The sequence below is a fragment of the Drosophila bipectinata genome, chromosome XR, assembly GCF_030179905.1.
Source record: "Drosophila bipectinata strain 14024-0381.07 chromosome XR, DbipHiC1v2, whole genome shotgun sequence".
Taxonomy (NCBI): domain Eukaryota; kingdom Metazoa; phylum Arthropoda; class Insecta; order Diptera; family Drosophilidae; genus Drosophila; species Drosophila bipectinata.
The window spans coordinates 16,770,568-16,786,146 of record NC_091735.1 but is presented as its reverse complement, the minus strand read 5'-3'; the positions used below and the strand labels follow the sequence as shown (position 1 = coordinate 16,786,146).

The 15,579-nt window shown below is 45.1% G+C and overlaps 1 protein-coding gene across 1 annotated transcript; it reads left to right on the top strand.

The window, feature by feature from the left end:
• The first annotated feature begins 6,271 nt into the window (after window positions 1-6,271).
• LOC138925643 (uncharacterized) lies at window positions 6,272-8,904 on the top strand. Its single transcript, XM_070276507.1, has 3 exons — window positions 6,272-6,526; window positions 7,871-8,372; window positions 8,462-8,904. The coding sequence occupies exons 1-3, from the start codon at window positions 6,272-6,274 to the stop codon at window positions 8,902-8,904; spliced, it is 1,200 nt and encodes a 399-aa protein (XP_070132608.1).
• The last annotated feature ends 6,675 nt before the right edge of the window (window positions 8,905-15,579 follow it).

The window sequence follows — 15,579 nt, the reverse complement described above, 5'->3', positions numbered from 1 at the left end:
AAGATTTTCGTTTTTTGTGCTTTAAAAAAGGAGTTTTCAAAAAAATTGAAAATCCCTCGTTCACGGACTAGCTAATATCATAATAAATAAGTGGTCGAAATTTGGTGTTGATCGGATTAGTAGTTTTTTAGTAATCGTGTCCACCGCAAAGGTAATTTCCCAAAAAAAAGATTCTGAGATAACCGCGTTTGAAGTTTCAAGTTTGTTCAAGTTTTATATGCAGATGGTGCGCTTTAAATAGCTACAGCTTCGGTTCTAATGCTCCGATCATTATGAATTTTTGTGAGAGTATTCCCAATAGAAAATACTTTAAGAATATGCAATAAAAAAAAAATCGATTTTTTCATATATCAAAACTGTATATAACCCCTTAAGCCTAGTACTTTGAAGACGAAAATCAGCTGTCGAAAATCCGCTAGCGAAATCACACTTTATTCGGCTACCGAGCTAGTGTGACCAAAAAAATTAAGGAAAAGGGTAATACTGAACAGCTGTTGTTTGTAAAGAAAAAACAAATAAGCAAAAATGAATTCAAAACGATTGGATGTTGGTGTTCAGTTTATGTATTTCGCCGCTAAGGAGCTGATTAAGAAAAAGAAAACTGGGTCAAAATCAAAATCAAAATCAATCACAAATCATTTCAATGCCATTTTATGGCATTTAAATGCCCCTTGCGGGTCAAATCCTATATTATGGGCTTCGCCCTGACCGCACTAACTAATTTAAATTTATCCTCGCGCGCCAAAAATTTTTCGGCCCGACTATTTTTTCCTTTCATCAATTTTCCCTCCATGTTTTAGCTATCGAAATAAATCAAATGAATTCTTTCAACACCCCAAAATCAGCTGTTTATTGTTTTTTGATCCGGTAACGCCATTCAATTCGATAGCTAAAATTTTCGTCGTCACAGTACCAATAAAGTCTAGGAAAAAATTTCTTCTTCTTCCTTTTTTTATAACGCTTTTTTTATGGAGTTTGACAGCTGTCACGCGTGCGACAGCGGATTTTCGTCGTCAGAGTACTAGGCTTTAAGTTTGAAATCTGAAATGTAAGCCAAAGACTAAGCATGCAAATACTAAACACAAATTAAGAAGCAAGGCCAATAAAATACATATTCAAATTGAAAAACAAGAAAACAGTTTTTAGTGAAAAATGTACAAATTTGCAAAGTTAAATATCAGGTATTAAAGTCGGCCTCCAGCAACGGAACGGGTTAATAATAACGGAGGTGAAAGAGGAAAAAGGAAAATTAACTGAGGAGAAAGGCCAAGGAGAATCAACGGAGGAGAAAGGCCAAGGAGAAAAAGAAAATGGAATCCAGCTTTGTGGGTGCAGAACAGGAAAGTCGCAACTTTTCTGCAATTTCATTTATTCTGCCAGAGGACTCTTCACCTTTTTGCGATGATGCCTTTTTAATTTGCTGCTTTGGCCATCTTGACTGCCAAAATGCCGAGGATGTCAGCCCTGCAGTTACCCCATAATACCGCCGATGTCCTGCTGCAGCCCTATATAACACCGCCGATGTCTTGCTGCAGCCCTGTATAATCACCGCCGATGTCCCGCTGCAGCCCTTTATTATGCTGCCGCCCTGCTTTTAACACTGCCGATGTCTTGCTGCAGCCCTGTTAACACCGCCGATGATTATGCTTCAGCCCTGCTGTCCCAAAGAATACCGCCATGCCCTCTGCCCTCTGTAATTGTGACCGTTGACGGCGGTCGACCTGTCAAGTTTGAAATCTGAAATGTAAACCAAAGACTAAGCATGCAAATACTAAACACAAATTAAGAAGCAAAGCCCATAAAATACAAAAAACTCTAGTGTTTTTCCTCAAAGTATTTGCCGAAAGGTGATCTGCAGCATTTATTGTTGGACCATTCCAGTAAGTTGCCTTTACATGTTCGACTGGCTCCCGGTAGTCTCAGGCTCATGTCACATTTGTTGCAAAGTTGAGAGTTGAAAGTCATCTTTAGATTCTAGAACGGAGGTGCCCAGCAAGAGCTGGAAAAACATCGATGTTAGGTGGCATCAATGATTGAGAAGGAAAAAACCGACTATCGAAAAAAAAATTTGTTTTTGTTGTCGCCAAAAAGAGAGGTCGTCCATCATCAGTCCTTTTGACAACGAATTCATCCCCATCATAACCAGCTCCTTCTTCGGGCTCTGAATCAAACCCCTATAAAAGAGCTTATGTTGCAGACACAGCAAAATCACTACGACTTGGTAGTTATAATCATTGGCCGGGATGGGGAACAAGAGGAAAATGTAGGTTATGCAGAACTGGATTTCCAAGCTGTAAATGCAGCAAATGTAATGTGCACTTGTGCTCCAATCCCCAAAAAAATTGTTTCGTGTCCTATCATACATAAATATAAATAAACGGCATCTGAAAAAATGAACTTGAATTTAAATTATAACACAATTGCCCAATGTTGCATATACGCAACATCCTGTAGCTCTTGAACCAGGACACCAAGGACATTGAAATTTTTGTTCTGTTGATATTGGGGTCAACTCTAGCTTATATGTCTACTCAAAAAAATGTTTTCCCACGCCCATTTTAATTTGGGCATGAGAGGGTTAATTTCAACATTTATTTATAGGAGATCATTAAGTTCAGCATATTTGTTTAAAAACAAAAACTTATCTTCTATTATTGGCTTTAGACTTATTTATTTTCCGGCTTTGCTGAACGGCACTCTCGGATGCAGTTCAAATCCGTCAGGGCTCATCTATAAAATAAATATTGGATTTTATATAAAATATGTATCCAGAGTTTGAATTTAAAATATCTTATAAAATGCGAATGGTTTGCAATCCTCTTGAGATTTGGAAACCTCTAAGTATTGCCGCAAAGCTATAATAGAGTCCGGGACAGGCCAACTCAGGAGCCCAAGCCCGGTTTTCTCCAAAAGACGCTAAGGACAGAACGAGAAAGGATCTTTGTCGGTCGGTTCCTCGACAGCTATAGGGTATCAGAGTCGAGTTGGGCCATTCCCGGTCACAGCAGGTAGTCTTGCAAGGAAGTGAGGAAAGAATAAGTCTGGTGCGCGCCGCACAGATTCCTGACTCGCAACCAACAGGCGTTGGTCCTGCAAGGCACGGATAAGTCGACTCGTGAAATCACGCCCAATTAGGAAAGCGATCGGGAAAGCACCGATCACCCACCGAGCAACTCTTGATCCGGGTCCATTGACGCGTACGCGCGGTAGTCACCCGGCCAAAGGGAGGCGTGACATACGGTCCTGGACAGGTGGCTTCCGACCTCGTCGGGACTGACAAGACTTCGGCAACTCCCGATTCAGACTCGCCGGTGCGCAAAGCACGGCGTTTTCCTGGCGTAGCTGAGCCGACTGTAGACAGCAAACTCTGAACCAGGGCCGCTGATGCGCATGCACAGCGGGTTACGGGGACGACCACCAGTAGCCATCTCCCAAACCGGACTCGCCGGTGCGCAAAGCACGCCAACTCGCGAGCCTGGCGATACAGCGCGTAGGTGCGGTATCACCGGCGATTTAGTGGAGGCCTGTCAGTGCGCAGCCAAAGTCCAGACCAGACCAAGTCAAAGAGGTAGAAGACTCGACGAAAGAACACCAAAGAGGAACCCCCGGCAACAACGGAGCAGATCATCAGGACGGCCAAAGGAGGCATCAAGGATCATGAATATTCGGAGTGGGGCCCGTTCTCGGGGACCCGGTTAAAATATCATTGTAAATAGAAGGAGCAGCAAATAAAGGGACTGCATAAAATAAAAGCTATTTGTATTATTTCTGGGCTCGGGCAATCGCGTCGAACTATAAATTCGGTGGAACTAACCCGCAGACTCTGTGAGCTAGCCGCGGCATATTGTGGCGAGCGGAAGCAGACAAAACAGTTCGTTACACCTGGCGCCCAAACTACGTGATTGCGTTTGAGTCTAGAAATAACATAGCAGAGAAATGGGAAAGAAAAACGTGATCTACACGCTCAAAAAGGAGGAACTGAGCGAGGTGTGCAGAGAACTCGGTCTACCACCAGTGGCGAAGTGGGTTGACGAGTCCAAGGACGAGGAAGTACTGGCGTTGACACACGGACTCGAGGAAAGGTTTGGGCAGAGATCCACCCCCAGGCAGAGAGCGACCAGCGAGACCGAAAGATTTATAGCAAGCTTAGCGGTACCAGAGCCAAAAATAGGAAGGAGCATGGAGCCACAATCAAGAAAGTATGTCCCGGCCCCAGTGGATTACGCCAAAGTGGCCAGACAGGTGCGGGACTGGTCCTTTCGGTTCGACGGAACAGAAGACCCGCTAGAGTTCCTCGACCGAGTGACGTCGTCCGCGAAAACCTATGGTTTGGACATAAACACGATCCCGAGGGCTATGCCAGAACTACTACAGGACAGGGCTCAAAGCTGGTTGAACGACGAAGAATGGCCAACATGGGCAAGATTTAAGGCAAGCTTCGAAAACTTTTTCCTACCGAAAGGATATTTCGAGAAGTTGGCGGATCAAGTCCGTCAACGGAAGCAGCGTCGTGGAGAACCATTCAAGGAATACATGGTGGACCTTCAGTCCCTAATGAAGCCACAAGGGAAAACCACCAAGGAGGTAATCGAGAGGCTCGTCGAAAATTGCATGCCAAGGATGAAAATGTTTATAAGACCATACGCATGCGCATCCTTGGAGGAGGTGATGGGCCTGGCAGAAGAGTTCGAGGAGTTGGCGCCGGAAGAAGAAGCTTTTAATAGGCAAGTTGCCACGGAACAACGATGGAGCCACAGTCAACTGACCGTAGAGAGGTGGCAAAGAGAAGAACCGTAGCATACCGAGGCAGCGGGGTACCAGAGAAATCAATGGACCCAGAGCGGACAAAGGGACGAATTCCATCACCCAACCGTCCAAAACACCCAATGGACACCAAGGTGGCAGAAAGAAGAACTGCGCCAAGGCCTGCCAGAGCGACAGAACAACACAGGTCAAGGTTGGACGCCAAGATGGCAGCCCGAGACCCATCACAGGGCGGATCAGCAACGACCAGATCGGCAATGGTCAGCAGGGCCAAGGCAGGGTCCTGTCGAGAACCCGGCTCAAGCATGCAACAGATGCGGTGGTATGGGCCATTGGGCTAGCGGGTGCAGGAATCCAAGGTTGTTGTTCTGCAAGATGTGTGGCGCGACAGGAGTAAGGAGCACAGAATGCTGCCAGAGGTCGGAAAACGCAGCCAGGATCACGATGAAGGACGACATTCCCATAAAACAACGATATTACCCCAAAAATCCAAAGATACAGGGGGAATAAACTCGAAGGTGGAGGAATTGCTGGAAAAAGGATGCATTGAGCCCTCAAATAGCGCGAAAAGTTCACCCATTGTAATGGTGAAGAAGAAAACGGGTCAATGGAGGATGTGCGTGGACTTCCGACAAATCAATGCGAAATTAGTAAAGGATGCGTACCCAATGCCACGTATAAATTTCATTTTGGAGCAGCTGAGAGAAGCAAGGTTCTTCAGCAGTCTCGATTTGAAGGATGGGTATTGGCAGATTCCCCTAGAGGAAGGCAGCAGGAAGGGAGGGAAGGGAAGGGTCTATACCAATGGAAAGTGACGCCTTTTGGGTTGCACTCAGCCTCGGCAACGTTTCAGAGGGCCCTTGACCAGGTCATAGGCCCGGATATGGCTCCACACGCATTCGCGTATCAGGATGACATCATAGTGATCGGACGCACCAAGGAAGAGCATATGGAAAATCTAAAAGAGGTATTCAGGAGGTTGAGAGCGGTAAACCTGGGGATAAATACGGAAAAGTGTAATTTCTTCAGGCAGGAGCTGCTCTACCTGGGACACCAGATAACAAGCCAAGGGATCGGAATGGATCCGGGAAAGATCGCCGCAATTACAGAGCTACAACCCCCGACGAACGTCAAGGGAGTACGCCAGTTCATAGGGATGGCATCGTGGTATCGGCGTTTCGTCCCAGATTTCGCAGGAATCGCGAAGCCCCTGAACGATCTGCTACGAAAGAGAACAAAATGGGAATGGACAACCAAGCACCAGGAGGCCTTTGAGACTTTAAAGTCACGGCTAGCGGAAGATCCAGTGTTAGCGTGCCCAGACTTCGAGAGGAAGTTTGTGCTGCAAACGGACGCCAGCGACTACGGCGTCGGGGCGGTCCTGACCCAGGACACCGAGGAGAGTGAACGAGTGATCGCGTACGCTAGTTGGACGTTGATTGGGGCCGAGAAAAATTACTCCGCAACAGAAAAGGAGTGCTTGTCCATGGTATAGGCGATAAGGCAAATGGAGGGGTACCAGTTCGACGTGATCACGGACCACATGAAATTGAAGTGGCTTAATAACATCGAGAGCCCACTTGGGAGAATAGCGAGGTGGGTGTTCGAGCTGCAGCAGTATGACTACATCATCAGCTACCGTAAGGGGAAGCTCAACGTGGTTGCCGACGCGCTATCCCGCCAGCCGGTAGTCGAAAAATTAAGAAAAGCCATGGAGATGGTCGACAAAGAATGCGTGTGGATAAGCGCATTGAAGAAGAAGGTAAAAACAATTTATATTTAAATTTTTATAATTTATAATTATAAAAATTTATAAAAATTTATAATTTATTTTTAACAAGTGCCTTTTTGGTATTTTAATTTCATTTATAAAAAAAATATTTTTCTCTATTAAGTACATAATTTGATTATCGTAATTTTTTAATTTTTTTCGGATATGTAAACGAAAAAAATTTTTTTTTTATATATCAGGGAAGTTTTTATTTAAAATTCCCAAAAATAAGAATTATATTAGAATTAGGAAGTCCGTGGGAGGTCATTTTTTTGTACGCCAATGTAAATTTCTGCAGATTTTTACTAATTAACTAGTTTTGTGGCAGTATTATGTTGTCACTCATAGGAAATAGTGAGCGTGGCACGCCTTTAACAATGTATTAGTAACAGGGGGAAAAAAACAGATTTTCTGTAATTTTTTTGGCCAAATGAAAAAGCTAATCGAAAATTTGTAAATTAGGTTTTATAATATTAAATGCGAAGTACAAAAAAAATTTTTTTTGAATACATCGAAAACAAAATGGCGGATATGCAGAATTTCTTCGTAGACCCTATTTTTTTTTAAAGGGGGTCCATGGCCGGAAAGCTAAAGTCCTCAATTTTTGATGTAGAACAAGTTTCGTTAGTTTCTATACATCGTAGGATTTTCGCGATATATTGATTTTTTGCAAAATGGTGAGTGATTGAAAAAAAGTAAAGATTTTCACCATAAAAAAACGTCACAAAATTGTTGATAAAAAAAAAAGCAAGCAATATGAAAAAAATCCTACGTGCGTCGATAGATAAAGGTATTTTAAATATACTGTCAAAATTCAAAATCGATCGGTTAAGATTTGTTCGAGTTATGTTTCGAGCAGTCTCACAAAAAGTGGTTTCGAGATAAAAGCGTTCAAAGTTTTAAGTACTGTAGGATATACCTGTGAGGCATCGCCGCAGAATGGAAAATTTCGACACTTAGAAACTTTTGCCGGACTCTATCTTTTGATATGTTATTTTTAAGACCCTAAAGAATTTTTTAAGTGAAAAGCGATTTCTTCAAAACTCTACTCAGATATCCCCCCTTAAGAAGAAATTCCATCTAAAGCTTCGTGTGCCCATGTAATGAAAGACAATTAATAATGTATATAAGACATATTTTCCCTACACACCTCTAAAAAAAAGTCCACCTCTTCGTTCTCCAACTCAATATTATATTGATGATCAAAATGCCCAATATCAAAAGAGCTTTCATCCTCACCCGCCGTTTTGTCACCGGGATCTAATAGGTCCACAACCTCTAATGGAAGAAATATTTTTTTCTGTCGCTGTATTCTTCTATCTTAATTTACCGTAGCTCGCCTGTATTATATCTGTAGCTCGCCTGTATTATATCTGTAGCTCGCTGAAATACGTCTGGACTACATTGCCCTTCGAATTGAAAGGCCCACAAAAGTTTCCAGATTACGTTGAAGAGGGCGGTTTGATCTACCGCCACGTCCCGCATAGAGCCGGAAGCGATGAAGTGGCGTCATGGAAGCTGTGCGTGCCGATGGAGATGAGGCAGCAGGTCGTAAAAGAAAACCATGACGCACCAACGGCAGGACACTTGGGCGTAAGAAAAACCATAGCCAGAAGGGCCGCCCGGTATTTCTGGCCAGGGATGCAGAGGGACATCCGGAAATACGTCAGGAGCCGGACAAATGCTGACACAGGTTCCGGAGGAGCCATGGGCGACGGTATGCGCGGATTTTGTAGGCCCACTGCCCAGGTCGAAACACGGCAATACAATATTGGTGATAATCGATCGGTTTTCGAAATAAACGGAGATAGTGCCACTTCGAAAATCAACAACCGAGGTGCTACAGAAGGCGTTCAGGGAAAGAATTGTCGCTCGGTATGGAGTACCGAAAATAATGGTAACGGACAACGGGGTGCAGTTCACCAGCCGCAGCTTTAAGAAATTCCTCGGAGAGCTCGGCGTACGCCACCAGTTCACTGCATCAAAGGAAGTGGGACGAGCACTGGCCGGAGCTAATGTTGGCAGTAAATTCGGCAGTCTCGGAATCCACGGGGTACTCGCCGTGTTTTGTAACGCAGGGCAGGGAGCCAAGGATGCCGCGTGCCCTGTTCGTTGAAAATGTGTTAGGCACGGGAGTTGGACAAGGAACACCCACGGAGAACGCGACGAAGCTGAAAGAAATATTCGAGATAGTGCGGAGGAACATGGAGCGAGCTGCCCAGGACCAGGCGCGGCATTATAATTTGAGGAGACGGAAGTGGAGCCCAAAGGTCGGTCAGACAGTGTGGGCAAAGGAGCACCATCATCAAAGGCAGCCGAAGGATTCGCGGCGAAACTTGCGCCTCGGTATGACGGGCCATATACGGTAGTGGACTTCGTGTCGCCGGTAATTGTCACATTACGACACGGCGGGACAAAGAGGGAAAAGAGGGCCCATGTTAGCGAGCTGAAGTGTCAAGATACGGAGGCAACAGCAAAGGAATGATGATCACAAGAGAAATACATCAACTCCGCATAAGTGTACACGTACCGCAAGAAGAAAAGGAAAAAGAAAAAAAAATCCCAAAGAGGAGGAGATCAAGTAACGGGAGCATTAGCGGGACATTTCCAGCAACGGGAAATGGATACACTATATAAGTAGAGACGTGAGAGGTGTACGGCCTATTCTAAGTCAACAAGCAGCGTCAACATGTCAAACAAAACCAGTGCCTCCATGGCAGTGTCGTCGGACGAGAGCGACATCGAAATCGTCGGCGACCCGTCCTGGGACGCCAGGAAAACGAGGGCAGCGTGGATGATAAAGCGGGCAGCCGGAGGACGAGGAGAGATACCCGTCGGATCCGTCCAGGTGGAGCAGCAGCGCCGGAGCGAGGTGCTGGACCTAAATTTGAGAAAAGACGAATTAAATCTACGTCTTGTGCTGGAATATTGCACCCTCCTTTCAATTCTTGGCGCATACGTACTTGTAATTAGTAGAGCTAACAAGCTTGCGCGGCTGCCAGTAGGTTGAAGCCGGATGGAGTCCTTCAACGGGGCCGGTGTTAACGGATTTGATTGGATTTAAAATAAATTTAAAGTTGTTTTCTCCCATGAAAAATGACCCATTTTCTCCTATACTATTCAATTTTATCATCGACGGGTTCTTAGGTCCTTACCCAGTAAGATTGGTGCCAAAGTCGGAAATGCTATGACAAACGCAGCTGCGTTCGCAAATGATATTGTCCTTTTTGCGGAAACTCCGATGGGGTTTCAAAAATTGTTGGACCCCACAGTTTGCTTTCTTTCCTCTGTGGGTCTCACCCTTAATACGGACAAATGTTTCACTGTCAGTAGAAAGGGGCAAGCCAAGCAGAAGTGTACTGTCGTCGAACGGCGAAGCTTCTTGATTGGCGGGCGCGAGGTTCCTTCATTGAAGCGTACTGACGAGTGGAAGTACTTAGGGATAAAATTCACTGAGGATGGGCGGGCCCGGTAGAATCTACCGGGCACTCACACCCGAAGCTGTTGAGATTGACTCGGGCCCACCTGAAGCCACAACAGAAGTTATTTTCCCTTCGGACTGTCCTTATCCCACAACTCTATCAAAAGCTGACCCTTGGGAGTGTGACGATAGGCGTTCTGAAGAAATTTGACAAAATATTTCGATATACCGCACGGAAGTGGTTGAGGCTTCTGGTGGACGTACCAACTTCTTTTTTTCATGCCCCTTATAGAAGTGGGGGTTATCATCTTTAAGATGGATAGTACCAATGCTTCGTTTGAAGCGATTGAGCGGAATAAAATGGCCTCACCTTGAGCAATCCGAGGAGCCAGCTCTTCCGTAGAGGACGAAATGTGGAGGGCCCGGGTTAGGCTTCAGGCTGGAAGTGAAGAGTTGTTAAATTCGTACTTGGTCTGTTAATGGTTAACCCGCAACACGGGTGGGTTAGTCAGCCCACGCGTTTGCTAACAGGAAGGGAATGCACAGAAGGTATAAAACTGCGGATAAATGCCCTACCCTCAAGGGGTCGTACTACGAGGGGAAGGACCGAATTGGGGAGACTGTGCCGTGCAGGATATGATGCTTCCGAAACAACAAACCACATCTAGCAGCAATGCTATCGTACTCATGGGAGGAGGGTAGCTCAGCACGACGGCGTAGTAAATTTGCTCAAGCAGGGACTTGATCGGTAAGGCTGCGTCGTTCATGTTGAAATAAGTCTGCAGGGCGAGACCGGATTGAGTGAACCTGACCTGGTAGCTATCCGACAAAATCACATTTATGTGATCGACGCACAGGTTGTGACTGACGGACACTCTCTCGACCATGCGCATCAGCGTAAAGTTGAGAAATACGAGACACAGGACATACGGACAAATTTTCAGAGACTTTTCGGCTTGTCACATGTTGTCGAGTTTCATTCCGCCATTGTGAACTGGAGGGGAATATGGAGCCGTCAGTCGGTAAAACGATTGATCGCTTCAGACCTCATTGTCCGGGTAATAAGTGGTGGTCTCTGGAGCTGGCGATAATTCATTTATCTGTCGGGATACACGCGTGATTGGACTTAATCACACACCAAGATCATACTATAACAAGCTTGCAGCCGTAGCATAAGACCTAAAAACCCGCATAAAATTTAATTTTGAATAATTAATCGTTGATAACATTGATTGTCCTTTTTTATTGGGACTCATTAACTTTAATGTTCCTCAAAGGGATCTTCGTACCTTTTGCCCCCTTTCGGGTCAAGTGTCATAGGGCCAATTATCTTTTAAATGAGCCGATTGGGCGGGCTCTTTCTTATTTTAATTCTTTGCCGCCTAGCCTCCTAATTGAGTGGGGCTCTGATAAGGGTGTGTTAAAACGCAAGTTAATCAGGCATTTATTAAGTTTTTTTTAATTTTGTAGTTTTATTTCTTAGGTGTAAGTTGTTATTATGTAGCCATGTAAGGATTTGTCCGTTGGCGAAATAAATAAATAAATAATAATTCACGGATATAAACGAGGAAGTTTTTAGTACGTAGGCGTCGCTGGGGGATACAAGTTTCTCCCTCAGTTGATGAATCGAGCATGCACACTCAATTGGATCATAATTCAGTGGAAAATTACAACACCAGCTACATTTAGAGTTGTGTATCTTTAGAAGATTTACTTTCCTTATCGATCAAAACAAAATAGACAATACAAGAAGTGATCAGGATCCCCTCCTGAGTTGATATGAGCATGTCCGTCTGTCCGTCTGTTTGTCCGTCTGTTTCTACGCAAACTAGTCTCTCAGTTTTAAAGCTATCGGCTTGACACCTTAATTTTAATTTGTTTGGTTTTTAATTTTTTTTATTTGTAATTGCTTTGGTTTGTTTTTTCTTATTTATTTAACAACAGTTTTTCAAAATTAACAGTGGCAAGATTTTGAGACTAGATTTTGAGCTCGTGCGGCTCGCTCCAGGGCCAATCGAGGTGTGTGTGAGGGAAACCTGGAAAGCCCCCCAGAATATTACCCGAAGGGCAACTTTTTCTCTGGGAGACTTTCCAGTGAAATGGCGGCCTCCAGGAGAGAGGGCACTTTCTCCTTAATTCGTCTGGTCATCATTCAAATATGGCGGGCACGGGGTGGAAGCGTTCGTGGTCACCCCTGGTCCGTGGGCAAGTTGGCATCACTCATCGGTAAGGGAAGAACAAGAAATGTAAACAATGACAAAAATGGACAATATTTCAACAAAAATAACATTTAACAAGTAATTCGTCATCTTCTGGAGCCATCAGTGGAAGTGCATGGCTTCCCTGGCATCTTTCTCTTTAGGGAGGTATAGGAAATTGAAATGGCGGAATCAGTTAAATTTCATAGCATGTTATTTTGGAGATTTAGAGGTAAGTAGTTTGCGTTTTAAGTTGGTCCTTGTCCTAATTTAATTTGTCCTTTGTCCTTTCAGGTACTGCGTTGTTCGTAAAGAGTCAAGATGTGAGTAGGCTGAATTTTAAGCGGCGTCAAGATTAATTTTATGTCTTTTTGTTTTCAGGTACGAAGTGCAGCATCTAATAGGATCCATTAGGAGCCTTAGTGAAGAATCTGTCGCTATCCTGGGATCCCACAGGAGGAGGAGAGGCATTCCAGGCAGGGATAGGTTGGTGCAGGAAAGCAGGAGCAAGGACATTGAATTGGCAAAATCAGGTAAGTTCTATGCCATTTTGATTGGAGCCCAATTGTAAGATTTTTCTTTTCCTTTCGCCGTGTCAGGTTGCCGGCGCAGGAAAAGAGGAGGGACGTCGTCAGGTTTATCATAGTCATGCAAGGATCAGATGGAGCAGGGAAAACAGAAGCAAGGACATTAAAAAAAGACAAAAACTATGAACATAATCAGCATAAGAAAAGGGCAGCACAGCACGAAGCTGGCCTATCTATAGTAGGCGTCATTGGCATCAAGGAGCTGAACCAGGGAGTCCTCTTCATCGAGAGATTCCATCTCAACAGAATTGCAGATGCTTCGCATTTTCGTATTATTAAATGACAATTCCGAGGTATCAAATGCTGTAACGATTTTATTAAGCGAATCAATCATTTTATTAAAAGCTTTCCCAAGTTCCTCTACTTTCTGCAAGACTTTCTTAATACGTTCCCTGTCTTCATTATTGGCCTGTCTTTGCTGCTCCTCTACAGCCAGAAGCCTTTGTTGCCATTGGTCCCACTGCTCCGGGTGCTGGCACTGCTGCCGACTAGGGAGGTCCTTCCGTTGCTTATGCTCATCCTTGAGCTTATCCTGGAAGCGAGCCAGATGTGCTTCCGCCGGATTAGATCGCTGTTGCTTTGGGGCATGGTTATTGTTATGTCTTTGCCGCCTGAAAGAGTTATTACTGCCTCGTCTATGATCCAAAGTAGGCTGGGCCATCCTTGGCCTAGAATTTGAGGATTTATGTTGCCGCTGGGTGAAAGGATTCCTACGTTCATTTGAAGAGCTATGAAAAAGCAAATCCCTATTGGACTGTTGACTGGCAGGAGGATGTGCTTCAGGGGACATTTCATCACTCTGGAGGATATTCCAGTAATTTTTGCTGTGGCTGTGATGTTTTTGATTGTGTTGCGCATTAGGTTGGTGTCGGCGCTGAAAGGGGACCACATTTTTTTCTGTACGATAACTCTGTTGACTATTGGAAGGAGCACCCGTACGATAAGTGCCCTGGGCCAGTTTCCTTTTCGCCTCCTGAAAAACCCTGCACCCTTTGTAAGCGCTTATGTGACGACCCCCACAATTGCAACAAAGGGGGGGGCTTGTACCTTGGCTTAAAACAGGCTGTAGTGGGGTGTTGCCCTGCACACTTCATGCAAACAAAAGCTCGTCTGCATGTTTCCTTCGTATGCCCAAACTTCTGGCACCTATGGCATTGGGCCAAGGCAATGGGATTAAGTTTGTCAAAAGACAAGGACATTAGCGGGACTGGAGGTTTGCAAGAAACAAAACGAGGGGCTAGCGCTAATGATGCTTTATCAATGTTGTTGTTGCTACTATAGCTGTTTATGTTGTTGTTGTCGTCATTATCCTTCCGGACCCCTTCCCTATCCCCGTTGCTTTTTGGTCTATTGGCCTCAGCCCTATCCTTCTGACGCTCCGTGTATAATTTTTGGGCAAAGAGGCTCTTGAAGGCAGGAGTCCTTTTAGGATCATACGGAGACGGCTGTTGTGTGGTCATACGGAGACGGTCAGGGGAGGTGTGGATCATGGCTTTGACATTTAGAGATACAGGGGGCATGTCAACAGAGCTAGATTCACTGGCTCTTGGCGAGGCGGGTTTTATCGAATCAGCATTTCCTGGATGAACGCTAGAAACAGATTTGGAATTTTTGGTGAGCGTTGAATCACCAGGCTCCTGCTGCAACACGAGACTATATGTGGATTTAGGGGCTTTTGGTGGCAGCATTTGAGCCACATCATGGGATGCATTTGAGGGGGGCGGTTTTGTATCTTTATCCTTCAGCTGCGAGAAAAAGTTTCTCAGCAGCTCGACGGATTGAATTTTTACTGGCGATTTTACATCTTTTTTTACAGTATTTTGAGTAGATCCTAGTATTTTATTGTCACAATAGGTAGGAGTCAGCTGATTAGCCAGAGTCTCATCCCTAAAGACTCGCTTGTTGTCCCCGGTAATAGAATTTGGTGATGACGATAAGAGGCGTTTATTGCTTTTATGTGATGCGGCAGGTGGGATATAATCAGCAGAAGGAGCTGTTGTCATTGCCACCTGGGTGATAGTGCTATTATTGTGTTGTATGGACCCCCCTAATTTCCCTAAGAGTTTGCGTGGTCGTGGTTGTGGTTGCAGATGCTGTTGTTGTTTTTGTTGTTGTGCAAAGTGGCTGAAAGCGGCATCCATTGCCTGTGTGGGGAAAGCAGGATCCATTGTCTTGGTTGTGTGTGTTAATGTTTTCTCCCTGCTAAAATCAGAGCCAAGGGAGAAGTTCGGTGACAGGGAGCAATGCGTGTGTGTGTGTGTGCGTGGCTGCATAGTGGCAGGTGTAGTTGTGGGTGTAGAAAAAACGGAGTCAGCATCCAATGAAAGTGTAGGGAAAGCAGGAGCTGTTGCCGTGTTGGTATGGGTGCAAAAGTTGGCGCCAATTTCAGGCGCCAAAGCCACGCCAGAAGAAAGTTTTTTTTTTTTTTCTTTTTTGGATTGCGCCATTGAGGTGAAAATCTATCCTAGATACTATTGGCCCGTACCAAAAGCATGCACGATTCACCGGCATGTCTAGCCGGCGCCTACGTACTAAAGACACCCCCGCACACACCAAAGACCCCGCGGTACCACTGCCAAGTATTACTTCGCGGGGAAGGGTTGCCTAATCTAGGCATTCTCCCTTAAGCGACGTTCATTTTCGAGTCTTCTTAAGTCGCCCTGTGTATAAGCTATCAACTGGCTTACCCAGTTCCATTGCTCCTGTGAGCTACACATGAATTCCACGAGCTGCTCTGGATCTGGTAGCGATCCGACGGTGGCACGATATTTCCTACAATTGTATAAGATGTGCTCTGGGTCCTCGTCTGCTCCTGGGCAGTTGGGGCACATTGGACTC

Coding starts and splice junctions, on each gene's coding strand:
- LOC138925643 (XM_070276507.1), top strand. CDS start 6,272: ATGGAGGGGTACCAGTTCGACGTGATCACGGACCACATGAAATTGAAG. Junction 6,527..7,870: donor TAAGCGCATTGAAGAAGAAG/GTAAAAACAATT, acceptor AATTTACCGTAG/CTCGCCTGTATTATATCTGT. Junction 8,373..8,461: donor TTCGAAAATCAACAACCGAG/GTGCTACAGAAG, acceptor GCAGTTCACCAG/CCGCAGCTTTAAGAAATTCC.